Raw genomic sequence first — 27,446 nt, 5'->3', positions numbered from 1 at the left:
GAGACAGAACTGTAAATAATAACAACATGAGTTTATATAAAATAAATCTCTTCAGACAATGTAATTGCTTTTTTGATAGAATTAAAAAATTAATAGATTTAGGGAATGAAGAGGGAGGAAGATTCAAGATTGCTTTCTAACATGAAGATTAATTGAAATTGGTTTTGGTAGGAAGAATATCAGATGTATTGAAAATCTGGTGAAAGGTAGTAAAGGTGATTATCAACAGCAATGCATTAAGTTATATATGAAAACGGAGGACTTGGGAGTTAAACTAGTGTTATTTAACATTTCTATTGGTTATGTGAGAGGATGAGAAAAAACACTGTAATGAGCTTTGAAGATAAATTGGAAAATGTGAGCCTCAGTGGGAACATAAGAATAACACAAATGGGACAGTGGGGTTAGACATATAAGAAGAAAATAAAATGAGATTCAGTTTAGTTCTCCCCAGATTTAACAGTTCTCTATCTGAAGCCTATATACTAAATAGAAGTGAGGAGAGAGGTTTTCAAAAGAGATGCGGTGCTGAAAACAGCTGGTGTCCTAGAACTGCCTCTGAGTCGGTGAGGCAGCCTTGCTAGTGTCAGTAGGCATGACGACCTTAAACTGCTTGCTCATGCATTGTCCTTGAACAAGAAAAAATTTTCGTAGAATTGTTTTGTACAAACTTTGTCCTATCCACATCAGTATTTTGAAAGTGCTGAGATCGACTATTGGTAACATTCTTTTTCTGGAAGCATCTGTTTTGCAAGAATAAGCTGGGCTTGAAAATGACTGATAGAATTGGTGGCACCCAGGGCTGTTCAGATCATGAACTGAATGAATTTTCCCAGTGTTATGGAARTATGGGGCTTAATGTCACACCTTGTGAAGGAAGATGTCTTCAGCAGTATTAGGAAAATGATGCACAGCTGAAAGTGTGTGTTTGTGTGGTGGATCTTCTGAATACCACCTGTAAAATAGCATTGTTGACATGTACTTTATATGACGCATGGTCTACATCATTTCAGAGCGCACTCATCATCACAGAGTACCGCAGAATGGTAAGGTTGGAAGGGACCTCTGGAGATCATCTAGTCCAACCCTCAGCATAGCCCATACAGGGACTGAACCCACAACCTTGGTGTTAGCAGCACCACGCTCTAACCAACTGAGCTAAACCTGCACTCTACAATCTAGAATCACCTGTGACTCCACTGTTCCTGGTTTGTCCATGCTAGCAAAGGAGTGGATAAGTTTTGTTTGTTTGTTTGTTTGTTTTTTGTTGTTGTGTTTTTTGGGGGGGCGGAGGTTGTTGGTTTTTGATGTTCTCATAGACAGTCCAGTTGAATTAATCTTATTTCCATATGAATCCAGAATGAAAATAAGCCATGTGATTTGGGGAAGGAATAATGACTAGAAACTGTTGTTGCTGCCACGTTGCAACTTTGCTTAWATAACAAAACATGTTTTGTTTTGTTTAAGAAGTGCCAAGGCAAAGAGACCTCAAGGATAAACTAGAATTCAAACTGTGTCCTCTGATTGTTCAAATGATTTTCTGCAATGCTTCCATAGAGAAGTACTCTGACAAGGTCAGGACCCTGATATACCTACAAAAAGACAGTAACTCTTTAGAGTTTAAAAAAGAGGGCAGAGAAAAATTTTAAAGAAATGTACAACAGGTTAGGACTCTCTATTGGAAGAAAGGAAATCACAATACTGCTAAGTGACTCAGGTTTGTCACTGACTGTATTTATTTTTGGATCTTAAAAAGGAAGTTCAGTTAATTTTCTGTGTGTCCATGCTTGCCTTTGATTCTTGCAGCTTGTTAGCTATGCATTTAGCTGCACTGAGATGCTGAATTGAGAATTTAAAAACTCTCAGGGAGACCTGATCTGCTTAGGAACAGAATAACTGTTTTTTTTTCTTTCTTTTCTGAAAAGTGTAGAATATGGTCAGTTGCTATCAGAAGAAACACTATTGTCAAGTTGCATGGCTACCCAGGTTAGCCTTGAAATAATAGTTTATGTCAGGGTATGAAAATCCTTTCAGTTCTTCAAAAATGAAAGGAACATGCAGAGCTTTATAGATATCAGAGTAGAATTCTTGTACTTGATGATGAAAATTAATTGTATTTTGTAGTCAGCTGAGTAGTGGAAGATGAGTAAGTTAAAAAGATTTAAATTCTCTCAGCAGTTTYTTCGAAGTATCTCTTTAGCGTTATCAGCACTGAAGGAAAAAAAAAAGAGCATGTTTATTTTCTTCCTGTAGCATAGTAAACACAGAACAAAACACTGAAGAGGAGTTGTTCTCATGTGCTAATGATTATGGTGGAGGGACTTGTGACAAAGATGTTAGAGACAATGGAACTAATAATTTAAAATTTCAAAGAAAATTGCACAAAAATGTGCAGTGTCTGTTTGCTACAGAATAAAACATTGCTCAACCCAAAGAGGGGACTGAGACTGTTAACAATTGTTATAGGCTCTAAGAATTGTTATAGGCTCTAAGAATTAGGCAATTATTTGTAGATGTGCCCTGATGCAACAACATTTTGCTCAGAGGGCGTGGACAAAGTAAGTTGCTTTGAATTTTCTTTTGAAAGACTAGCCTTCTGCTGAGCCTTTTAATAAAAGGCTGTAGTAATCAGAGCAATATACAGTATTCATACACTCTATTTGGCATATTTTTTAGCACTTAAAAGATTAACAGCTGCTCGAGTCAGACTCCTGTTTGAAAAGTTTTCAATCTTTTTTTTCAGTCTTACTACAGTAGCATCTGAGATGTCCTGAATTAAGGAACTTGAGGTATTTTTTCTCTTTCCTTTTTCTCCTACCCCTATTCTCCTTCCCCTCCCCTCCTCTCCATTGACTGATYGTTTTTGTGCAAAGTTTACGGACTCTCTCTTCTGTTTCACAAGGGAGAGAGAAATGTTTGCAAGAAGAGAATAGTATGATAGGAAAGCTCTAGGAAGATACTTTTGGACATACAGTATATCCGAAACAGCCTGCAATGCTGTTTTAAAAGCTGGCATTATTTTATGTTGATAATGCYCAGTTAAGGCAATGGGTTGGTCTGTAACTATCATTTTTTTAGGCTGAAGTCCTTAAGTAGTCTTCCACTGTCATGGCATAGTGGCAACAGTATCCTTGTGCTTGAGGATCAAAGTTTCTTCTCTCATATAAATGTAGGATCTTCTGGAAATTTGCTTTTGAGATTAATCCAATCCTTCATGTGCGCAACTGGTAAATCTCTGGGGCCAGATGRGGCTCTTTAGTAAAAGTTACTAAAGCCTTTAAATAATTGCTGATCTCTGTTTTTTCAGATAAGTTATATTCTTCTCTTTGGGGAAGGTCCTGCATTATGACAAACACATTCTTGTATGGTATTTACTCTCTAGTAGGGCAGAAGAGATGCAGAACAGGGTGATGGGAAAGACTGGAGTTTGTTGTGTCATTTATTGTGTTAAATGCGGATTTCAAAACTTTGGCCAAGCCACTAGCTAACAGATTACAAACAATAATTATCAAAATAATTCACAAAGATCATACAGGCTTTATGCTCTGTAGATACTCAGTTGATAGGATGAGGAAGTTGCTAATTAGCCAAATCTAGCTACTGATAAGAAACACTTTCTTTTTTCTCTTGTGAGAGTGATTTCAGTTTCAGATTACATATTTTCAGTTTACCAGTATTTTAGTGTCTCCAACTTTGCTTACATTGTGTGTATGTATGCAACTACTATTCTATCTATAGAGAGCTTTGCACCATGGAGTTTAATCCYATTCTTTCATGCTCAGGGAAGGAGTTGAGCCTGTGGTAGGAAATCATACAGCCCATCTTCAGATCAGAAATTCACTCATGTTTTGCATGTTAGAACGAAATGCTAAAATCTTATTGTAAGTTGGAAGGAAATGTGGGGCCTTTCAAACTGAAATCTTGAATAATTCCAGCAAGGGAGATTCCACGACTTCTCTGAGCAGTCTATTCCAACCTGTAATTGTTATCATGCTGAAAAGTTTTTTTTTTYCCTTCTATCCAGACCAATTTTTTCCCTGAAGCAGTTTGTTTCTATTGCTTGTCCTGTCACCATGCATGCTTGTGAAGACAGTACCTCCATCTTCTATAATTACCCTTTATGTATTGGAAGGCACTGTTTAGCATTTTCCAAGCTGAAAATTTTATTTCAACATAGTGTGTAGTACATCTTAATGATACCTTTAACTAGCATTCTTCCCCTAAGCAGATCTCTTTCCTTTTTATTATYTTTAAAGATTTTTTTTAAGTAGAAGTCAATGCTTTTGGATTTCTCAGCATTGTAAGAAATGTGTGTCGATAATATGTATCTGGCTTTTCATTCTGAAGGGTGCCTGGTTGCTTCAAAAATAAGATTTACAGATAGTGCACACAGGGCTCATGGTGAACAGCCTATGAAATCTGAGAGGGCATTTGATTAACAGAGCTTTGCAGTACTAGTGTGCCATGCCTGGCCTTGAAATGATACTCCTCTTCCCCCTCTGTCTCCCAACTCACCCACCCACCCACAGTTTGAGAATGTTGGACACACTCTAGAAATCTGTTTTGGATTCTTTAAGTATTTATTCTTTATTTAAAAATAGAAATAACTGTATTTTATATAGGAGGGATGCTTAAAATGTGTTAAGATAGTCATGAGAGGGCTATTGTGTCAGGGAACAATTCATTATTTTTCCCCCACCTTCACCTGCCTACAGCTTGAGTATTGATGTAGTCAAAAAAACTCAGAAATCACTAGTGTTTGAGAGAGCCTACCTTTACGTAACAGGTACATTAGCTGTGGGCAAAACTTAGGCATCTTTATATGTTGAGCTGAAAGCTCTGCTACAGAACAGTCATAGGCAGTCTTTGAGAGGATGAACTAGAGTAATATTTTTTTGAAAAGATCAAGAAAATTTTCTCAGTCTTTTTTGCAACCTAATATATAGACCTGACATCTAATTATAGGACAGATGCAAAGCATTGTTCTGTTTGGAAAAGTATTCTGTGTAGAAAGAGAAATGGTGCCCCTTACAAAGGGAACAGCTCTGTTCCTTTTTTTTTTTTTTTTTTTTTTCCCAGATATCTATAGCTCCTAATGCTTTGAAAAAGCTTTCCTTGGTTTTTGTGCTCTTTAAACCTATAGAGCTTTACCAGTACAGCAGTCTGGAACTGTGAAGAGCTCCCCCCACTCCATCTCAGGCTAAATTACTTACTATAGTTAGAATTTCTGAAGGTTTGTTTTCAGTGTACAGGGTAGGAAGAATTTGGTGAGACTGGCGTTAAACTAGTAAAACAAACAATACATACTAGGTGGAATTATCATCACAAGTTTACTATATACTTACTCCTCTGAACAGAGGTCTGGAAAGCTTTTATTGTGAAATTAGGCTAGGTTTGAAAGGCTCGCCTTGAAATTAAGGTAAAATTGGACTGTGGGGAGAGAAGAGAGAAGGATTATTTGTGTATTATTGCTGTGAACATCAAATTTGACTCCTACAAGACATACTTTGACCAAACCTAACAGCATCTTCCCTTATGTGGTATTGTGTTTCGAAAGCTTTAGTTAGTTCGTGTTGTTTAGAGACTCATCCTGATGCACACCAGTTATTAAGCATTTATGACCATGTATTTGGTAGATTTCTCTGAATCAGTGTGCACAGCATAGCATGCAGCATTATATTGGTTATTCCTGGAACAAAATGCCAACATCCCAATTAATTTTCAACTGGAAAATATCTGTCTGTGATGAATTAATACAGTGCTGCTTCTAAAGGCCAATTGATATTTCATACCATAACTACTGCATACTTGTTACATGCTTAAATGGATCATAGCCGATTGAATGACACAAGTAATTCCTTTTCTAAAAACTTTTTTTTTTTTTTTGGTCTTTAAAATGCCACTATCAGGAATTTTTGCAAGGTTTTTAGTTGCTGGCTGCTGATCAAGAATATTTAGATTTTTCTCATCCCTGAGAGACGTTGGTGGTACGAATAAACCTTTTCAAAACTGAAGTGAATGTGGGCTGGGCTTTTGGGAAGGAGTCAAACATGCATGCATACATTCTTTACACCCCATATTAGGCTCTGAATGCCTGATGTTACAGCTAGCACACAGCATTCTCACCAAATGGAAATGAGTCCTCCTAATGTGGAGGAGGACATAAAACTATAGATTACATATTGTAGTAAGACTTCTGCATTTAAAATGGCTCATTAATTAATACACAGTAAAAAGTTAAATGGCTTATACTGTAGACCAGGTAATTGAACTGCTTTGTAACTTCTGTGGGTTGACAGACTGCATCACTGTTACATAAATGTGATGGATTACATTAAGAGGTAATCTCTTACCTTGGTTTCATTTTTATGCCCTTTCTTSTATCTCATGCAGAATAAATGAGAACTGTTTAGCTTCATTCTTGTGAGATGACTAAGACAGATAAAGTATCTGCATCCTCTTGAGATTCAAACCTGACTTTGTTGTTGTTGGCAAAGCAAAAGTGTAAATTGCATTACTGTTACATTGCATACTCATCCTATCTTTAATGTTGAAGTTACCAGTATCCCACAGTGATGCCACAAAATAAGCAAACAGCTTTGTGCAAGGGTAGATGCAGATGCTCGAGTAAAACTGCCTTTATAAATCTAAAGAGCTTGAAAACGGGAAACAAATCCTTGGGCTTTGTTCTGCGTAGATATTGCAGAAACTTGTGGGAAGCCTTAGCAGAGTCTAGCACAAACTTGCTGGGTGAAGTATGACTATTGTGCAGTAGTTTGACTGGAACTTTAGAAGTGCTATTAATGGCACCTCATGTAGCTGCACTTCATCTCGAATTATTCAAACTATGTTTCTCATAGTTTCAGGAATGTCCCTCTTGAAAGACAAAAGGGGGTGGTGATGGGGAATTACTAGGCAATAGAGCTTGTTACCACAGTTGGTAGCCCTTAGGGAGGCCKTAGGGAACAGGCTAGGGATTTAGTAGCTCTAGAGGCCTCTCTTGCTTCCAGAGATTGCTGCCCAGGGTCATGTTGAGGGCCCAACAGAGGGAAACCTTGTACTGTGGCTTGAACTCAGCCAATTCTGCTGATAACTTTCTGCTGTGAGGCTACAGCCTCTGGGCCTTTTCTAGACACTTAACTCATTTGGCAGTTTGGCTCCTTAGTGAGAGCTCTGGCTTTTTGACCTGAACATGGATTCTGSAATCAGATTTTACTTGGAAATGCTGCTGGTAAAGAGCCTTTTGATAGCTCACCTATCTCTGAGGAGATTGTTCTCCAGTGAGACAATCAGTCAGGCAGTCTCAGCAGCCTCTTAAATGAGAGGCTGGGGCTAGTGATGAATTAAGGGAGAGGGAGCTGCAGATAATGCAGTAAGAGAGCTGCCCGTTGTAGACATCTGTCTGTCTGCTAGCCCTGACATAGTGGTTTTAAATGCTTCTATTCATGGAATTACACCTGCTTACACTTACATGCCAAAAATGAATATTTTAACAATGAAGGAATTCACTCAATTATGAAGGGAACGTGCTGGAAATGTCCTGTCATGGCATAATTTAAGTAGGTTGGAGAGATGTGAGTTGTCTTTTAAAAATGAATACTCACATCATTCTCTTTCTTCAGGTGGAACTATTTATGTGAGTTTGTTTGTGTGGTTGTTTGAAGTTTAATAGTTATATTAGAGCATAGACGCCAGCTGCCACTTGATTCAGAACACCAGACTACTGATGAGTGATGGCCTCTTTAAAATAGAGGTTAGAGAATAACCATTTGATTTTGTAAGGGTCTCTTACACACTGGACAGGTGTTTCTCATATTAATGAATTCCTCCTACACTGGCCATGAGGAGAAGGGAATGTTGTTTCTCATGATAGGCAAAAGTATTGTACTGTTTTCTACAGTCTTTAATCTGTAGCTCTTGCAATCGGGATGTCACAAAAATATAAACTGTAATTTAAAGTGAGAGTGGAAGAGAAATATTCAGATCATGGGGCATATCCCTGCAAAACTTATGTGATAAAGAGCCCTTCCTTCACCTCCCTGCCTTCTACTTTTTTTTTTTTTTAAAAAAAAAAAAAAAACTTCCCCTCTTTTTCTTTCTTTTTTTAAGTCTTTTTAATTTTTTAAGTGAGGGTTTAGAGATCTRTTTTCTGAAGCTTAGTTGCTTGGGGCCATCAGTGCTACGGGCTGCTGCCTTCCTGTCCATTGTTGACAGCTTTCTGCTCCTTTAATCTTGTTTTCTCTGTGTGTGCAGTAAAAAACGCTTCTCTACATATGCTTTTTTGTGTGCTAGAATGAGACAGCAGTTGGTGCCACACATTTATTTGCATCATCACTGGCCAACATTTGGTTCAGCTTATGTTAGCCTCTTGTCAGGGAGTCCCTTACTTCAAGGTAGGGATATTGAGGAATTTCTAAATAACATCTATTAAGATAATGCTTCTGTAGCAAGAGAACTCTCTCCTCTCCTGCAAGTAAGATACAGAAATTAAACTACAAGGGTTTTCCTATTAAGTTCCAAATTAGAATGTATTGGGCTTTTCAGCGACCAAATTTTGAATCTGAAATAGAAAAGCAGAGTAGGAATGATAAAGATGGCTCTGCTGAATCTAAATGACTTCACTTCTGTGAAGATAAGCTGTTGATAGGAACAGAATTGATTGAATTTGTTTAAATTTGAATGTTAACTTTTGTCCTTTAAAAAGAAGAAAAAAGATTTTGTCTTTAGCAGATCAGAAAAGATTATGGTGCTTGTCTCAAAAAACATACAGCTCAAACAGAAAGAAGCACTAAGATGGCTACTTGAAATTATTAGGGAGCTTGAGAGTCTTCAATAAGAAGAGACCCTGAAAAGATTAGAATGCTTAGATTAATGCAGGACAAATAACTTGGGACACAGTAGAGGGTTACATCATAAAGAATTAAGTAAAGATGGCAAATGCCAGAGCAAGGAACAAATACTGAAACTGAAAACCTTAATATTGACAACACATAAGAAGGTGGTATTTTAAAAAATAACGTGTACCTATGGAACTTACTGCCAGAAGATGTTGAGGCCAAGATCCCAGCAGAATTAAGGAAAGATTAACTGTCAATTTAGCTAGAATGATGTGTTCACTGCTATGGAAGATGAGATAAAAACCCTGTAATTAGAAAGGATACAGATTCTAATATGTAAGGACACAAGCACATTTTTCTAAAGCATCTTGTACACTCTGCTGCCTGTTAGGATAAGCTGATCTTCTTGGGCAAGTCCTATTCTCTTGCCCTTATTATATTCTGAAATATACTAGTGTGAGAATTGGTAAGGTAGTTTGAGGGTTTTTAATAATGTTGTTATGCTTACCTGATCTCTTCAAATCCAGCTATTTGTCACTTGTTCTGTGCCAGGATTGTAGACTCTCTGTGCAGGTTGTCTTGGTCTCCAGTTGTATGCAACCAAGCCCAAGAAGGTTTTAACATCCAGGGCTTCCCAGAAACAAATGACAAATAGACTTGCTAGACTATAGTTCTTAAAGTGAACTTCAGTGGTGAATTGTATCCTAAAAACAATCTTCATAGGACTCCTTTCAGATCKAGCATAGTTCACAATGCTGTTTGTAAAGTGAAAACAGGAACCAAAACCCCTATATACTAGTACAAATGTTTCCATTTAAAAACTTGAATGTAGGTAGTGGGATTCTTATTTTTTAGGAAGTAGTGTTTTTCTTTAGCTTCTGAAACCCAGGTGTTTTTTGCTGTTCAGTCTGAGAGTCCCTGTAGATGTCATTGGCAAGACACAAAGGCTAATCACAGCTGTAGCAGAAAGAAATGCAAACATAGAAAACGGGAGTAAAAGTAGTAAATGAAATGCTGAAATATAGAGTTTATTTATAAGATAGGCCACCATACGTGGTCAGATAATGGACTGTGCTTATCAAATATAACTGTTTTTCCTGGAACCATGTATCATTTAAGCTGGTCTAGTAGTATGCCCTTTTAATGTGTCATTTTATATTTTGAAATTAGGTGATCAGGATGCACAGAGTATTTCCTTGGAGATTTCCTGTAGCAGAAGGTTTTGAATGAACTGGTTGTAAATTCCAGGCTATCCTGCCAGTGCCTGAAAAAGCAAGGGATTTACAAACTTTCCTCTGTAGGAAACTACAGAAAACTGTCCTCTGTAAATCTTCTAGAAAGACTAGATTTGCTTTCTCAACTAGATTTCACTGCTCCCTGGTAATATACCGCTGTATTCATCACATTTGTGTATGCTAGAATTATCTTTCAAAAACTTAAATAGTCTGGACACGTTGGTAGGTATTTACTTTTTATTTTATCTGAGTCTTATGGACTGCTGTTCTGGCCTTGTGGTTAGAAGGTATTGAGCCATTTATCAGGTAAGAGATTGTGGCAACTGATGATAAATTAAGACAGCCAACATTGACTCATTTATCTCAATGTTACACATTGAACATGTAACATTATGACAATATTTTAGCTTTAGAACCTTATATTGCACTCTGGCACTAATTCCCATATCTCTGGCACATTAGCATGTTGTGTTGTCATTTGCATTTGATCACAGCAAGTTAAGGCTCCTGATGTATTACAACTACAATTGTCCTGTGTACAATTTTGAAACAGAATAACCTGTTGTCACTAGTGTAGAATCTTAAATCTCAGACCTCAGGCATATGTGTACTGTTGGCAGTAAACAATCGTTAAAGGAAATCCTGGGGACCAAATGCCACAGAATGTTTGGCTCAATGGAGAGTTCTGCAACTCAGTCTTATTTTCATGACTCTCTGTGGCTAGTCAAAACTCTGTACTTGCATCCAGTGAGGGCATGTGCTAGAAGGCTAAACTGTTCTTAATAATATATGAAAGTATAAATTAGGTAAGTATTTGTTTAGGTCATTCAAAGAGATTTGACTTCTGCACTGTGGATGGACAAAGATGGTTATTATGTCTCTGATAAGGCAACTGTGAGCTGGTGCACAGGTGCCTTTGTGCCTGAGTAAACAGATTCCTTCATTTTCTCTCCAGTAACAATTTCAAGAAAAGGTAGTTTTTCTGGGTGAGGTCAGAACTGAGTTGGGTGGAGAGGAACCTCATGAAGTTCAACAAGGGCAAGTGCAGAGTCCTGCACCTAGGGAGAAATAACCCCATGCACCAGTACAAGCTGGGGGCTGACCTTTTAGAGAGCAGCTCTGCAGAGAAAGACCTGGGAGTGCTGGTGGATGACAGATTGACCATGAGCCAGCAATGTGCCCTTGTAGCGAAGAAGGCCAATGGTCTCCTGGGGTGCATTAGGAAGAATGTTGCCAGCAGGTTGAGGGGGGTGATTCTGCCACTTTGCTCAGCTCTGGTGAGGCCACATCTTCAGTACTGTGTCCAGTTCTGGGCTCCCCAGGACAAGAGAGACATGGAGAGAGTCCAGCGCAGGGCTACAAAGATGATCAGAGGACTGGAGCACCTGCCCTATGAGGAACGGCTGCGAGAGCTGGGCCTGTTTAGCCTGTGGAAGAGAAGACTTAGGGGRATCTTATCAATGTGTACAAGTACCTGAAGGGAGGGTGTGAAGTGGGACAGGGACAAACTCTTTTCGGTTGTCCCGTGTGACAGGACAAGAGGCAGTGGGCAAAAATTGAAGCACAGGAAGCTCAGCCTGAATATGAGGGGGAATTTCTTCCCTGTGAGAGTGACGGAGCGCTGGACCAGGTTTCCCAGAGAGGTTGTGGAGTCTCCTTCTCTAGAGATCTTCAAGACCCACCTGGATGCAACCGTGTCTAACATGCTCTAGGTGCCCCTGCTAAGTGGGGAGATTGGACTAGATGATCTCCAGAGGTCCCTTCCGACCGTATTGATTCTATGATTCTATGATGCTGTGAACTGATAGAGGTTTCTTAGAAACCTTAGCGTTTTCTTAGAAATCTACCTTGTTCCCATTCAGTCTGGCAAGAATACTTTGTATTTACAAAGTGAGAGCTGGGAGCTTCGATAGGCCCCAGAATGTGGGACACAAACTTCCAAGCTTACAGGATCTTTGTTATAAATCCTGCAGCTTGGGATCCTTAGGAGACCTCAAAGTCAGGGTATTTTGACTTCCCAGAATTTGTAAGCTCTATGTTTTAGAGGCAAGAGCATGCARCTCCTGAGAAGAGTGTTTTCTGTCTCAGATGACACTTCATTTCAGTTATTCATTTTTTTTACATTATTTTCCTTTTAAACTTATTCCAGTTTTCTATACTGATTTTTCATCTGTATTCCAGGGATTTTTTGGTTTATTTTTTGCTTTTAGCTAATTTGTGCTTCCTTTGGAAAGCATAAGGGCTTTCTTTGCTAGATTGATAGGCTGTTCTTTCCAATTCTTTTTACATATCTCCTTTTCATGGCATTCCAGGATTCTGAGCATTTGAACTGCTGATTGGAAAAACATAGTCATCGAATTTATGTTCAGCAGTCTAGGTTCTTCGTCTCCCTARAGCACTCTGAGGTGGGCTTGTATAATGGAAGTCTTGGTCAATATCAGTTGCAAGAAAAGAATGAATTTAAGAACCATATCCCTGGAATGTTTGATAGTGTACACAGGTATGTATCTCTCAGTAGGGCCCAGTATTGTTCCAAAGTCATGCAGCAGAATTCTTAAACCTCATGTTTCCTAAAAATAATTATTTTGAAAATGATGCAATGGTTAGTGTCCTACTCAGAGCCCAGGGAGGTCTAGAGTCAGTTTGTTCCCTTACCAGCTATTTCCTATTGATCCTCAGCAAATGACTTGGTCCTCCGTATCTATAAAATGGCAACAATAGTGTTGCTCTACATAACTGAAATTGCAAGGTAATATATATAGTAGATTGTAAGATGTTCATATTATCACAGTGGCTACAGTTTTGATTTTGCTTTTAAAAAACTCCTAAAGATTAATATTTTCAAGGTTCGAACTGTTGGGGCTGTATTACCAGCTTAAGGTATTTTTGTTCAGACTTCAGCATTTGCTTCTGTTTTTATCTCTGTCAGTGGATTATCATGGCCATTTAGGGGACTGTCTTGTAAATGGATCRGGGACTTTTACAAAGGAAAAAATATTTAAGCAGCATATATAACGGATACATATTTTTATGTTATGTCTTTATAAATACATAGTTACGAATATGTATATAAATTTTCTAAGGTACCTGCTCTGGTTTTCAGCATCACTGCACAAACTGGTTTTGCAAAACAGCTGAAGCGATCAGAAACAAGTGGAAGGGTTCAGGAGTACTGTAATTGTGTGTAATTGACACTGAACACCTAATAGGATAAAACTTAAGGGCTAAGAAAAATAACACATACTTGGTGACTTAAAAATTGGAGCAGCTGGGATCTGTGTTTTGAGGACTATGGTGTGCTGCACCCAGGAGGGAACTGTGCAAATAAGTATCACTGGAGAACCAGCTTGTATTGTTTGGACCTTGTTACTAATACCCTTCCTTTCCTTTTCTTCTGCTACACGTACTGGGACAGTCCTTTGCCTACCTGGTAAGCAAAAGTGCTCTAAATTCTCTCCTTTAATACTTGAACGAACCCTTTGGATGGCACGGGTTGAAGTTTGGTTGGTTTCTTTGTCCCAGGCACTTCTGTGTGGGACTGAAATGATTTTATTTATTTGTTTTTTTTCACATGGGGGAAATTTCAGCAACAAAATTCTGTGGTTCGGTAATCAAAGATTAATGAAGTACAGAATAGATTTTTGAATGTTTTTTGTGCTCTATTTTCTCAATAGAGGTGAAATCACATTGAAGCAAAAGGGATTTTTTTCTTGTGCAGAGATTGCATTGACAAGTGGACAAAGTTTAAGTACTGCTAAAGGGTCTTGCTGCAACTCTTACGAGTAAAGTCTCAGTTGGATGTGGATTTCAGGGTAATGGCCAGTCCGAGCTTGGGGAACAGATACAGCTTTTTCAGGCTAAATAAGCAGTTCTGTATGGTTTTATTAACTGAGCTACGTAAATACAGAGTTGTTCCAGTAGGAGGAAGAGGAATCTGATCTGTAATGCTGCTCTGTGATCTCCAAGTCAAGTGGTAGAAGGCTACTGAAAGCTGTAAAATCTCACTGGTGGCAAAAGCCTGACCTGAAGAGAGTCACTTGTTTCCTTTATACGAGGTCCCCTGGCCTCGTGTGAGACAGCAGGGACCAAGTGGTAGTTCAGCCTACCGCCTGACCTAGCTCAGTAGATCAGGCATGCCGCTTACCCTTTAGCTTCAAAGGCAGAGCAAAATTCTTCACATGGACGGTGAGTCTGCTCATTTTCTGGAACCGTTGATACCCCGTCTATGCCTGCTTGACTGTGTGCTGGAGGGACCCTGTTGGGATGAGGCACGTCTGTGGGGCTTAAGATCGGGCAGCCCAAATACCATCGGCTGCACCATGCCCCCGTTCCAAATTCCATCCGAGCACAGACATTGCTCTCGTTACCAAATGACGCTTCACCGGATTTGACTCGGACGGACGGGCCGTCCATAAAATTCAACCCAGAAAAGGTTCCCTGTATCACACAGGGTTYGTAAATAGCAGAAGGGCAGGCTGATCAGGAACTTTTTGCCCTGGTGCCCATTGCTCAGGTTTGGATTTTGAAGGTGGGTGTGGGCCACATTTTTTCCTTTTGCTGTTCATTCTAAAGTAAAAACTCTGATATGAACCAGTTGTGGTTAGTTTTTGATGAAATGTGCATTACAACTAATAGTAAAGAAAGCAGATACTTTGTAGCATTTGAATGCAAAAATAGAAAACTTAAATGTGACCAAATAATGAAAACAGTTTTTAAAAAGAAAGAAAAAAAAATCTTGGAGTGGAGAACTACTTCTTAGGTTGTTTGTTTTTAAACACCAATAGAATTGTTTCCACTGTTTGCAAACTCTGACTGGATTTGTGGAGTTTCTTTTTTGCTATGATATATTCCTTCAAATTTTTAACCTTAAAAATGCTTTAAAATATTTGTGAATTTTTGTATTATTTTTAGCTGAGGGCTCAGTCCTTTGTGACAAATAAAAACCTGTAGTTACTTGCAGCATAGAGTTGAACTGACACAACTTTACTCAGTCAGTCTTCAGAAAGAAGAGTTTCTTGGGGTTTCTAAAACCATACTCAGTCATGCTCCAAATGCTACTCATCCCACAGGTTCTCATGGTTCAAGCAGGTACCTAGAAGTCTCTTCCATGTTTTCTTCTAAGTATATTGGCCCTTGATGACTGCTTACTGTGAGGTTGGTATGTGCGTCACAGACATGTACAGAAATGCCACTTTAGTCACTGCTAATTTATCTTTTTTTTGCGTCGGTGTTTTATGTGTAGCCTTTTCTGATGCACTGAACCATATGGACTACTGGGTCGTTAACTTGATGATCTCACGTGATGGAAAAAGTTGATGCAGGTAGTTCTGGAATGACTTTTAAAGAACAAAGTGGATAAACATTTGATACAGGCTTGAGCAGGTAGTTTAAATGTTATTCTGTGTTGGGGAGCAGAAGAGAGGGGAGAAAAATCACATGTACATACACTGTTTATTTCATGGCATGAAGTACCTAATGGTAAAGGGATCTTATCACAGAAAAAACCTATCAATAAAGATGCAGCATAAATTTAGGATGTAGATTCTGATGTTATTATATGAAAATAATAATATTGTAAGGGGCTGTCAGCCATAAATACCAAAGATGGAAGAAATGTTATACTGTCTTTTCTCAAAGATGTCTGTTAAAATAATTAAACAGTGCATTATAACATGCATGTGGAAAAGTCAATTGAAATTCTGCATAATATTTGCTTTTTCTGGTAGCTTTACTTCACTAATAATAGTCTCCAAATATTGTTTCTTTCTTTACAAAAAGAAAATAATAACCTGCATTATAAATCTGTTTTATTGCTTTGTGTCATCAATGTGCTCTTTTTGCACTCATGATCTACTGTATACAACTAATATGAAACAACCCCAAAGCACCAGGATTTCTATCCCTCCCCTCCCAGCATTTGCTCACATATACTGAGGCGCACACACACATTCATGCCCCCTGTGTTCAAGTCCTAGTAGGCATGTTACGCTGCTCTGTGGAAAAGAAATACAGCATTTGGGTCAGTGTTTCTGATTCATAGGCTACACACAATATAGAATGACTGATTTCTGTGTGCAAGAATAATTTCTTGCATACCAGTTAAGTAGTGTGTGGATAGTTGAAGGTTCAGATACCCTAACATTTCAGGAGATTTAAGAATGGTTTGATTATCTTGTAAGAGAGAGCAACTCTGCTTTTCTTGTTAGGATTAATTATATCACAGTTGATTGTGTCACACTATGTTCATGTTTAACTGACATATGTGCCTATTCGATGTGTTGTCTGTTCTGGTTCCTTGTCCCATGGCGTTTGCTTAAGCCACAAAAAATGCAAGCGGATGTAGTTACTGTTAATTTCATGAGCAGGGAGAGGTTAGCTCCTGTGAATCTATACGATTACATTATTTTATTGCATTAAAGGAGTATCATTACCTCATGGTTCTAGCGCATAAACAGTTGAACGGTGCTTGACATTTAAAGAGATTTTCTGTTGTGCACTTGTATAGTCAAGAGTAATTCTAATCCTATTAAAGATATTATGTCATGGAGGTGTGCCCGGGGGGAGAGGGCTGCTTCTCATTGGTTAGATGGCAAGCAGAGGGGAGGAGCAATCAAGAGGGTGGATTTATTACTTGATAGTTAGGTCAGGGATTTCTGCGAGAAATGCCCAGTGGTTGCAGTTGCTGATGATTTCACGTCAACAGCAGTGCAACACAGTGTGCTCCAATAGCTGAGTACTGAATGAGATACTGCAAACCAGTGGAAAAAAAAAAAGAGAGAGAGAGAGACAGCGTATGAGAAGCAGTCAGAGAGAGACGGAGAGGAAAGCTGAAAGCAAGAAAAGTGCTCAGGCTAGAGGAAAGTCTCCCAGGTGTACTGCAGAAGCTTTTTGGAAATGGATGCAAGGACCATCTGCTGCCGATAGATGAGGGGCTGCGGACTAAGGACAGAGAGAGTGAGCTTATGGCTCTTTTGAATAAAATTGAAGTTCCACATAACTGATTTATCAAGATACATCATGAGTATGCTCCTGCATGAGATATTAATGCATGAACCTACATTACAGTTAGATACAGATAGAGTACTGCCTACTGTGGTATAAAAAATAGATAAAAGCAACGACAATGCAGTGAACATGGCAAAGAATTTTGCAGTGATTATCTGATTTCTGTTTAAAGAAAAAGAGAAGCAAAACACAAACAGCTCTTATAGTACTGTGGAGTTTGTGAGGCACTGCATTTAATGCTGAGAGATGCTAAACATTAAATCTGACAACAGTGAAAAGAGAGATCATGGAGAAGTCAAGTAGTGAGGATTCTTCAATTCACCGGAGTCCATCTTTGGATAGCAAAGATTCTGAATTTACTAAACCTTCTACCTCAGGGAAGCAATTTGGTCGAGGTTTTACTGCTGGAGCATTCTATGGTACAGCTGGATCACGCACACAGAGCCACACCGGGGTCGGAACTGGGACCGGCGTTGGGACTGGGACTGGCGTAAAAAGTGACAAATACAGTGCACCCAAAGGCAGCAAATATGTGGTCTTTTACCTGGATCTATCCTTTGTTTTCCTTTTAGAATTTAAGAAGTGCAACATGGCAAGAGGCTGCCTGTGTTGTTTGAAATACATGATGTTCCTTTTCAATTTATTATTTTGGGTGAGTACTGCCTTTTCAGTTGCCTTCATTTGTTAGTGTATCCTGTACTACTGCATTATGCGTACCGTGCATCTTTAAAGCACTACGGTAAGCTTGTCTCCACTTCTCTCCATCTCTCTCATACATGTAAGGAATATTTTCAGTGTTAAACTTATGCCTAAAGGGAAAATGTATTTGTTTTCTGTCTCTTTATTGGAACCTGGTTAACTGTACTTTGATTACCAATTCTTAAAGCTCAAGGTTCTAATATGTGTTTTGAACTGGGTTATTTAAGGAAGGGCAAAACTATTTTAGCATTAAAATCCTGTTGTGGCAGGATTTTTACATTCTGTGGTAATACCTCATGTTCCATTAAACTGTAGAGTAATTTAAATTTGAAGTACATTCTCACTGTCTCAATAAATCCTTTTTCTTTCTTTCTTTNTTTTGTAAACTTCATCTGGCAAATGGCATTTTCATTTGAAAGAAGTTCAGTCTCATTTCTTCATTAAAAAAAAAATCATACATGCTCTAACTGTTTAAGATGTCAGTGTAAATGTGGAATGATTAGAATGATTAATTAATCTGTATTCAGTTTCAGCTGCAGTTGTCCAAACTGGCATGTAAAGCTGAAAACTAGTACTTTATTTTGAGGGATCAGAATTGATTTTCCTCCATCAGCCAAGAGGCATAAGGAGTTGTAACAGTGCCTCAGCAAGCAGATTAAAAGCCTAATGAATACTCTGAGCAAAGTAATGCCACCTACAAGGGAGGGAGGTAAGGTTCAAGTAAGCCATCAGCTGGGCATCCTTGAGTGAACAGTAAGGTTGGGAAAATCACAAACTAATTGAAATACTGATTTTTCATGAGTACAGCCCAGTATGAAATTGGTTTGCTTAACTRAAATCGAAGGTCCCTGCTTTCTTTATGGTTATAATGCTTGTGCACGTGAATAAAATGATTCAAGGTTGTAATCCAGAAATACAGAATATGCCTGAGAAGTAAATGAAAATACCTTCTCTGGATTTATTTTGGAAGAAGAAGGGGCATTAACAGTCTAGTTCAGATAGCTACCTCTGCTGTAGAGATACCAGTGTTCAAATTAGAAGTCTTACTAACAGCCTCTGTTTGTCATGACCCATTTACTGAAATAACCTTTAAGAGCAAGAGGTGATGGGAGATTTGGACCAGACCAAGCATGCGACAGTGAGCTTTAAAAGTAATAGATTGAAATGTTGCAGACATTGAAGATGTGGGAATCTTTCTTAAATAAAAAGGTGGAAATCTTTATTAAATAGAAAAGTGGAACTGGCCTCTGAAGAACATCTGATCCAGGCTTCTTGGTTCACCTCTGTTTTTTGTTTGGGTTTTTTTTTTTCTGTACACCTATACTACCAGAAAGTTTCCAAGGTTCCTCACCTATTTCTGGAATATATCCGTCTGAGAACACTGGCTTTATATCAGATTGGCTATATGACCATTGGCTGCATTACTGTGACACCTTGGAAATATTTTTGTTTTTCTCATGCTGTATGTTGCAATTAGTTTTGAAATAGCCTTCATGATGTCATTGCTTATGTTCTCTGTGATCAGCCATTAGGAACACTTTAACATTCCCCTCTTCTCCTTACACTCAATATCTTTCCTTCCTTCCAAGCACCATTTTTCTTGACTATGTGCAGGCAAGCCTTCCATATCCGTTTTTCCTTTCCTTGAGCTTGCACAAAGTATTTACAGCCTTCTCTCTGTGTTCATCTTTGTATTCCCACTATTTAGCTCCCACTAGACTTTGGACAAACACATTGGTTATTGCACTAGGACTTGCCTATTACCACCTGAAGAGATCTCTAGTACCCCTGTGCTTCCTCAGCCCTTACTCTAATCTGTGAATCCCCTTTTCCTCTTCCCAGCATGCCTTTGCTTTGCTGGGTTTTTACTACTTTTCTTTCTGTTACTAATCTTTGTTGCTGCATGTCTCTCTGATAGTCTAAAAATGCTTTTTGTACGAGCTGTTTACATATTTACGTATTTACGTACTATGCAATATGTAAATAGTGCTATAGAATGATGAATCTGAGGATTTATAGAGAAAAACTGAATGCAAGTTGTCAAATACTTTTAAAATAATTTATTAATTAATATAATAATTAAATTATATAATTAAAATAATTTGATCCACTAGCCTTTAGAGTGTTCTGAAGTTCTGCCTTTTTTTTTTTTTTTTTTTTTTAGCTGACCAGGTTCCTGTGCATGCAACTTTACAGTGTTTTCAGAGCTTCAGAGAATTACAGTCTTGTTGGATTTTTTTTTCTTAAACAGGCCATTTTATTGTCATGTGTCTTGGGGGACCTAGATGAATACAACRTCATCTGTTTTTCTTCATGAAAATGCTGACTAGACTGAAGCATACTATAGATTGATGTTCTGTAGTTTTCCATCTCTGGCTTCATTCCTGGAGTCTACACTAGTTTCACCATGACTATGTGACCTTGTTTGGACGTTAGTTGAATTCTGGGTATGCCCCTTGCTGACACTCTTGCCAGTGTCCCTCTCTCCTACCCCATAGTCTTCTGCTAGCCCAGCCCTGGGTTCTCCGTACAGTTCTGCTAGTACCTGCACTCCTACCCTACCCTAAAACACTCTCTGTTATTTGAATCCTGTCTTCCCTTTCAGCCTTTTGCTCCCATTCTCATGTTTGCCAGTTCTCCTCGGTCCTGCTCTCCCAGCGTGCTGGGCTRTTAAAGTCCAAAGCCTCTCTCTCACATTACTGCCAGGACCCAGTCTGCAACTGCTGGACCCCTCTGCAGTTTGAACATTGCTTCCTCTGAAGTTTTGTTAACATACCTAAATCCAAAACCATGAATTTGTGGCCTTCTCTTGAACAGTGACTGTCAGCTTTTGTAATGCAAAGTGATTTCCTTTAAAAAAGAGAGAGATTAATTTTTGAGCATGAAATCTGTCCCAGCCTGTAGTTTAAAGCAGAATGATACTCCAGGTCCTAAAAGGTGAAGAGACCAGTTCCTTGCAAGTAGTAGGATTTTTATGCAAATATTGAATTAGGCAGTTGGAGACTGTAGTAGAAAAACTGTGTTTCAGGCAGTCTTTAGAGAGGTGTTAGTCTAGCAGATGTGTGGTGAATGAAGCAGTTATTAGGCAGTCTCACTGACCAGCTTACATGCCACAAAGCTACATTGTTTTGAGCCTGCAGGTACAGAAAGCTTGGCTCATGTGAAGCTTTATTATACTGTACTAAATTGGTGTTTCTTAGAAGTTGGTGGATAGTTCCCATGCCATGTGAAAAATGATGGTATCCTTTGGTGTTCCAGGAAGGCTGGGTACTATTATCTTGAAAGATCCTCAGGGTTGCTCTTATATATTGGCCCAAAGAAGGAAGTTATTCTGTAGAATAAGAATCTTCTTCCATTATTTGCTTTTGACACCAAGAAAAAAACTGAGACCTAATCTGCTCATTGTGTGGCAGCAAGCTATACTGCTCCTCCAGCCTGACAGCCAGCCCATATACATTTGAAGACCACCAAAGTGTCTGTTTGAAGATAATGGAGATGTGCAGTGGTTAGTAGGTTGTCTCTGTTTTTATGTGCCAAACATACTGCCGCTGTGACRGCTTTGAGAAACAAGTGCTGTGTTGTTGATGTCCCATAAAAATTCAATATTGGTGAATTAGATTCATGAAAACAAAATATAATTTTTGAAAATCGGTAACATATCTATTAGTTAATGTAGAAGTATTGCAGGTGAGTTCTGCAAAGCAAGCTGATCAAAGAGGGGCCTAACAGTAAATTTGAAACAGAAGGTTTCTCCATTGTATCAGTAAGAACTTCAGGTATTTCTCTCTGTCTGTGATTCTTAGCAGTTGTTCTTGGCCATCTGGCATTGCTTTCTTTTGGAGATTAAGAAAGTCTGAGCTGAGGGTTAAGAAAGCTTAGGATGATGATTTACAAYGAATTCATCTTAAGTGCGTAATATGTTTTGCAGTGGGTCTGGGCAAATACATATGTTGATCTAGTTTGCCTTCAGGAATATTCATGTGCACAGTATGGATATTGCAACATAACCCTGCAGATAAAAACAAATATTGTTTGTTTTTTTTTTAATTTTATTTCTACAGATAGCTTAATTGTGAGGAAGATAGTAACCAAGTACAAAGATGAGGGTATAGGAGTTTATAGGATAGATTTGACTTAAATGAAATTTGGTAAAAGAATTAGATGACTTGTTTTCACAGGTGATACCAGAAAATCATACTGCCTATAACAAAAATTGGTACAAAAGAAATTTTGAAAAAGAAATTTTGTTTGTGAAGCGAGAATTTCATAGTGTCACAAAAGGGAAAGTTTAAAGTGATAGGAATAAGTTATCAAAACTTCACTAGAAAACTTTGCACATAATACTTGATCATGGATCAATTTTAGTTTGTTCTATTGATCTAAGTAAAATTGATGGCTTCATGTATATTGCTACATTCATAATATGTATTTTGTTAGGTTTTAGCATTACTTTAATATAATGCAATTGGTAGGAAAGTTAAGTATAGCCAGGAAGTCCCTTAAAGTGGTTTATTTGTTAAATTGAGTTTAAATTTAGGCTACTATAAAAATCTTCTGATAGGAATAATGCCTATTATGATTAGGAATAATATCTGTTTATTAATGCTGTAACCTTAAACAGAAGTTAACATTTATCTAAAAGAAACTGAGCGATCTTTCCAAATTCAGATATTTGATACTCAGTTTTAAAGAAATTTTATAATGGATTGTGGGCATTTTCTTCTGCTATATAAGAATAGAAGAAAAAAAATGGACTGGAAAGTTGGCTAGCCCAGAAGTAACAGCAAAAAGTTAAGCACCGTAAATTTTTCACTGATTYTTCACTGTGAAAGTAATAGGTAAATGCTAATGCTCTTGAAGTTTTGTTTTTCATTGATTATTTGTCTAATTTAATCTTGCAATCTTATAAATGAAAAATGATGTAGTGTATTTATCAGTCAGCATAAATACAATAGCTCAGCAACCACCCAAGCCACTTTTTGCTGAAGTCTGAGGTCTAGGATCAGGCTGAAAGAGAGTGASTATGTCTGTCTTCTCTTTTGGATGAGGCTGCTGTCACAGGTATTGATATACTGTAAAGCAACTAAGAATTTTAGAATGATTTGTATAGGGTAATCCATACTTAAAGGTATTTTTCCTCTCAACTGGAAAATATTCTATAACACTATTTAATTTGAGGTACAAAGCATTAATGCTTATCTGAACCTGCTGGACAAACAGTTGAAGCTTATGTACAGGCTTTGTCCCTATGCATAACTGAAAGTTAATCTTTCAGGTTTAATGACATTTGTGGAATCCCTGAAATGAGAACAAAATGACAAAGTACAGACAGCTTAGAACAGGAAACACAATCAAATTCCCTCCCTTTTTATTGTCCTGCCCCTGATTGCATGATCTTTTAACCAATATATCCTGTGCCCTATATGCAACAGTTTTCTAACACAGGGAATAATAACAGAGACAGTGAATGACCCTGAAATGCTTGTCCAGTAACATAACAGCAATATCTATTTCAGTCATATTTTAGCTGTAATGACATAAATGAGCAGTCTAGTGACAATTGCAGTACAATCCCATGAAAGTAGAACTACCACCCCCCCCCCCCAAAAAAAAAATCACTTTAAGAGCGACACACTGAAATCTGGAAAAGGATTAGTCTTAGTTTTCTCAGGGCTAACATTTTCAGTCTTATTAATAGAAAAAAAAATCAGATTTTACTAGAAATTCAAGATATTTTGAAAAGATTCTAGCTTTTAGCTTTAGTTTCTTCTCCAAATGGTATTATTGAGTGGGCCTATGCAACCATGCATGTCAGTATTGGAGTACAATTAGGAAAATATTTCTGCATGTCAATTTTTTGGCTAGGAGGAGAAGTTATATGTAGTTTAAATTGAGTGATCTCCTTATGAATATGTTGTATGTTCAGGTGACATTAGAGAATAATGGTCACATATTATTGAAGCCTCAGACCAGTTTTATGAGGTGTACCTCAGAGCTGTGTTAAACTAGTTAATCCAGGTCKTGGGAGCTCCATAACCATTTTTAAGGAAATGAGTCAAAGCTATTAAAACTTGACAGGGGAGACATCTGATACAACATTTTTCATGGTATTTTTCTCACTGCTCTTTGCTAACACTGTATTTTGATCATGTGGGGTTTTTACCTTGCTTTTTTGCTTCTATTGTTCCTTCATTGTGGAATTTTTGAAACTATTTTTACTCTAACTGTAGGTAGGTATAAAAGCCATTTGTGTCTGTTATTATGGATAAATGATGTTATTGATTCATCACTAAAAGGCAGATTTGCTTTGTGCCTCTGGTTTACCGTAGTCTGCTGGACATAGTTGTTTCATCATTTCAATGTGTGGAAGTTTATATTCATTGAATGTGAGAAGTAGAATCCAGTTTGGAAATGAAAAATAATTGACTGTTCCCCCCACCCACCCTCACTCCCTGCTCACAGAGTTAAACCTTTTCTTTAAATATGATTCAGATTCTCTTTCTCATATCTTCTGATTGACTGTGACCTTGAGCAAATTTCTTCRGCCTTCTATGACTTGATTCCCCTAAGTTTTAAAAGTAATGATGATATCAACTTTTATAAAGCTAAAGTTTATAAGCATGGGATACAATTATCGCTAACTTTTAATAAGCTAAAAATGTAATGTTTCTTTCCTGCCTCTAGTTTCGTAGACATTTTAGGACCTTTCAGTCTGGCTTCTGTTTTCATGCTCCCTTTTTGTCTGTTCCTGGCACCTTCCAAGTAAGTCTGCGGGAGGCCAGTCCGAAGTGGTATAATCCTCTTCATGCAAATAGAGTAGGATGAGCATGTAACTCCATTATCTGGCTGTCAGAGGAGGCATGTAATTTGTTTATATAAATACTGCTGAAACAGAATGAGACCTAAGTACAAAAGATCAGAGGATGCAGTCCAATTTGTGATAAGTAAAGTTAATTGGGGTTTCAGTGTACGTAAGAAAAAAAAAAAATTGGATGTGCCTAATGGGCAGCCAAGTCATCACAGACACACTGTTAATATTGCATTATGCACTTAGTAGTTCTTCTGTGTTCATTTCTTATCACTGATAAAGTAACCTAACCTTTCAGTAGCTCAGTGAAACTTTGACTCAAAGGAGGATTTCTGCTGGGTATCTTGGGCTCTGCCTGAATTATCCTGCAGAAATAAATAAGCCACACCATGTCAGCAAAGCAGAARAACTTGTGTTTGTGGCTGAAGGTGTGGTACTAAATAGTGAATATTTGCTGAACCTGTTTGGGAGGTCACATAAGACTTAATCATTTTAATATCACTTTACTGAAATGACTGCAGGCACTGAACTCAAAGTAATTTCACAACTCTCCAAAACAAATTAGCTTTAAATCAATTCAGATAGAACATCTCCATTCAGCTCAGTCCCTTGCTGCTTAGGAGCAAATTAAATTGCTGTATGTGTTGAGCAGAGATAATTGAACTTCCAAATGTTCGGAAATTTGACTGAGAGAATCCTTCTTCCTTCCTTCTGCTTTTTCCTGCACTGGGCCAAAGTTCATACTACTGTCCAAACCTCTAATGTAACTAACTTTAACTAGCATTATCTATAGCAGGGATAGTGAATATTCTTGGGGCCTTCTGTCACTATGAATTTTAAAAATCATTGCAGCTCATCTTCATTAGTGTTAGCCAAAACTTGGCACCATGACCGATGAATTATCACTGCTAAGGCAGTGCAGATAGGGCTATGCTTTTTCCATAGGGTTACAGTGTATTCAGGCAGTGTTTGCAGTTGTCTTTTTGATCAAACCATAGCCAAGTCCCTACAACCTTAGTAACCCATCCCCACCCACCTATAGGTGTTTATTGTCACAGTTGGTATACTGGCTGTCTTGTCTGATCTCCCATCCAGAGCACAAGATTTTGTYCTCTACACTTGCTGGAAATACCAACCTGTTGATTACCCCTTACATCTCTTTTAGCACAAAATGACTTGCTTGCAATTAATTTTAGTCTGTTTTGCTTTGAGTGTGTTTTTTGTTAAATACAGTAAACATACAGAATTTATTTTTCAGAGTCAAAAGAAGTAATATTTCCAAACAAACAAAACCCCCTGTGCTTCTCTTCTGCTGGGGAAAGAATTTTGCACTCATCAATTCTTGCTGAATGTACTTGATCCTTATTACAACCTGAATTTGGCAATCTTGTCCTTCTGTGATTCATGAAACCTTTTGCCTGTCTTCTGCTTTTTCTAATCACTGCAACAGAGATATATACTTTTGTAAATATTTTGAACTGTCTTTCATGTTTGTTCCAGTACAACCTGGCAAGTCATGAGAGGTCAGAGATAGAATTTGTATCTTTCTGATTTATTTTATGGATTCTTCCAAACTTCTTACTTGCATTCACATGCAATTTTAACTCCTATAGGTACAAAATGTAGGTCTACAGTAGGAAATGATGAGGTGATTATTGATTCTTAATTCCTCAAAATACCCTTAAGGGTTTGAGAAGAGTATAACATGTGTCGAGAGCGGTTGCAAGGAATTAAAACCAGCAGAAACCAGTGTTTCTAATTGTTGCTAATCTCTTGGCAATTACAGAACTATTAATTTCTTAGGCTGTAAGGGGCTGTGATGTACAAGTATTTTTTTTAATATAACTTTCTAAATTTTTTTAATGATGAAAATGACTGGAACAAGAAAATCATGAGCTACAGATGATAAGATTATTAACAGAGGATTATAAACTGTAGGGATTCATCAGCTTAATGAATTACTAGTCATTAGCAGAGATGTATTAATTGCTTATGTGCACGTTTCTGTCATGCTGCACATGTGATGCCAAGCATGTTGACTGAAACCAAGCAGTTCACTCTGCAAATAGAATATGTAAATGTGTAACAGTTAACTATGGCAGCAGTTAACTCAAAGCAATTCTGTTGTTTACAGTCATCTGTGTATACAGTATTGTCCAATCACTGAGTCTGAAATAATGTAAAAATGAAACAGAGGGAAAAGAATAGGCACTGTACTATTTTTTGCACTGCTTTTAAACCAAGGACCTAAAAAATGTATTTTTAACCTTTCAGATAAAATCTAGTGCTGATGTGTATGACTAAGTCTATGCAGTGATACACTTTCTGTTCCCACTGAGTCCAAACACATAATTTTTCCTCTTCACRCTTGAAACGCGTATCTTCTAGAGCTCCAAAGTAAGAGGTAAGAAGTGAAGGTAATAGGCCAATTCCATACCTCAGTAAAATTAATGGCAGGACTCCTGTTGTCATCTTTAATACATGAAAATTATGTGTGAGGATCTAATTTGCATTTGTGAGGATCTAATTTTTGGAGCCTTCCAGACTTTTTTTCATGTTTTAAGCTTTACTGTACTAGAAGTGCTACTTCTGAATCAGGGGTTTGTTCCTTCAGTCTTCTTGAATATGTTATTAGGCACTCTTCTCTTTAAACGCTGCTGCAGCATGACCAATACTTACATTTTCTTAGAAGCTATGTCACTGCTGACTAGCTTAGCTCCTTCATAAARATTCATTTTTTCTTCACCATAGTTTTGGAGAGCTTCCAGCCAGTTATGGTCTTAAACCAGGTGAAAGAGCTGCCTGTCACTAGATTGCAATTCAGAAGTGTAAACACTTTGTTTCTTGGTAAACAGCAGTTTT

General features: G+C 37.9%; 1 protein-coding gene across 11 annotated transcripts in view; it reads left to right on the top strand.

Moving 5' to 3' along the window:
- TSPAN9 (tetraspanin 9) overlaps window positions 1–27,446 on the top strand; it is a 190,362-nt gene that overhangs the window by 67,401 nt on the left and 95,515 nt on the right. For 9 of the 11 annotated variants that reach the window (XM_085298833.1, XM_085298841.1, XM_085298838.1 and 6 more), the window contains one exon: window positions 17,650–17,729. In XM_085298833.1, coding sequence (XP_085154959.1) covers window positions 17,650–17,729 — 80 coding nt within the window. Of the gene's footprint in view, window positions 1–15,162; window positions 15,227–17,032; window positions 17,730–27,446 lie in introns of those variants that run through there. The other 2 variants (XM_085298842.1, XM_085298831.1) reach the window with 2 other exon arrangements.

This window comes from Rhea americana, unplaced genomic scaffold (genome assembly GCF_003343005.1).
Source record: "Rhea americana isolate MKP2758 unplaced genomic scaffold, rheAme1 scaffold_142, whole genome shotgun sequence".
NCBI lineage: Eukaryota > Metazoa > Chordata > Aves > Rheiformes > Rheidae > Rhea > Rhea americana.
This window is presented reverse-complemented; position numbering and strand designations above follow the sequence as displayed.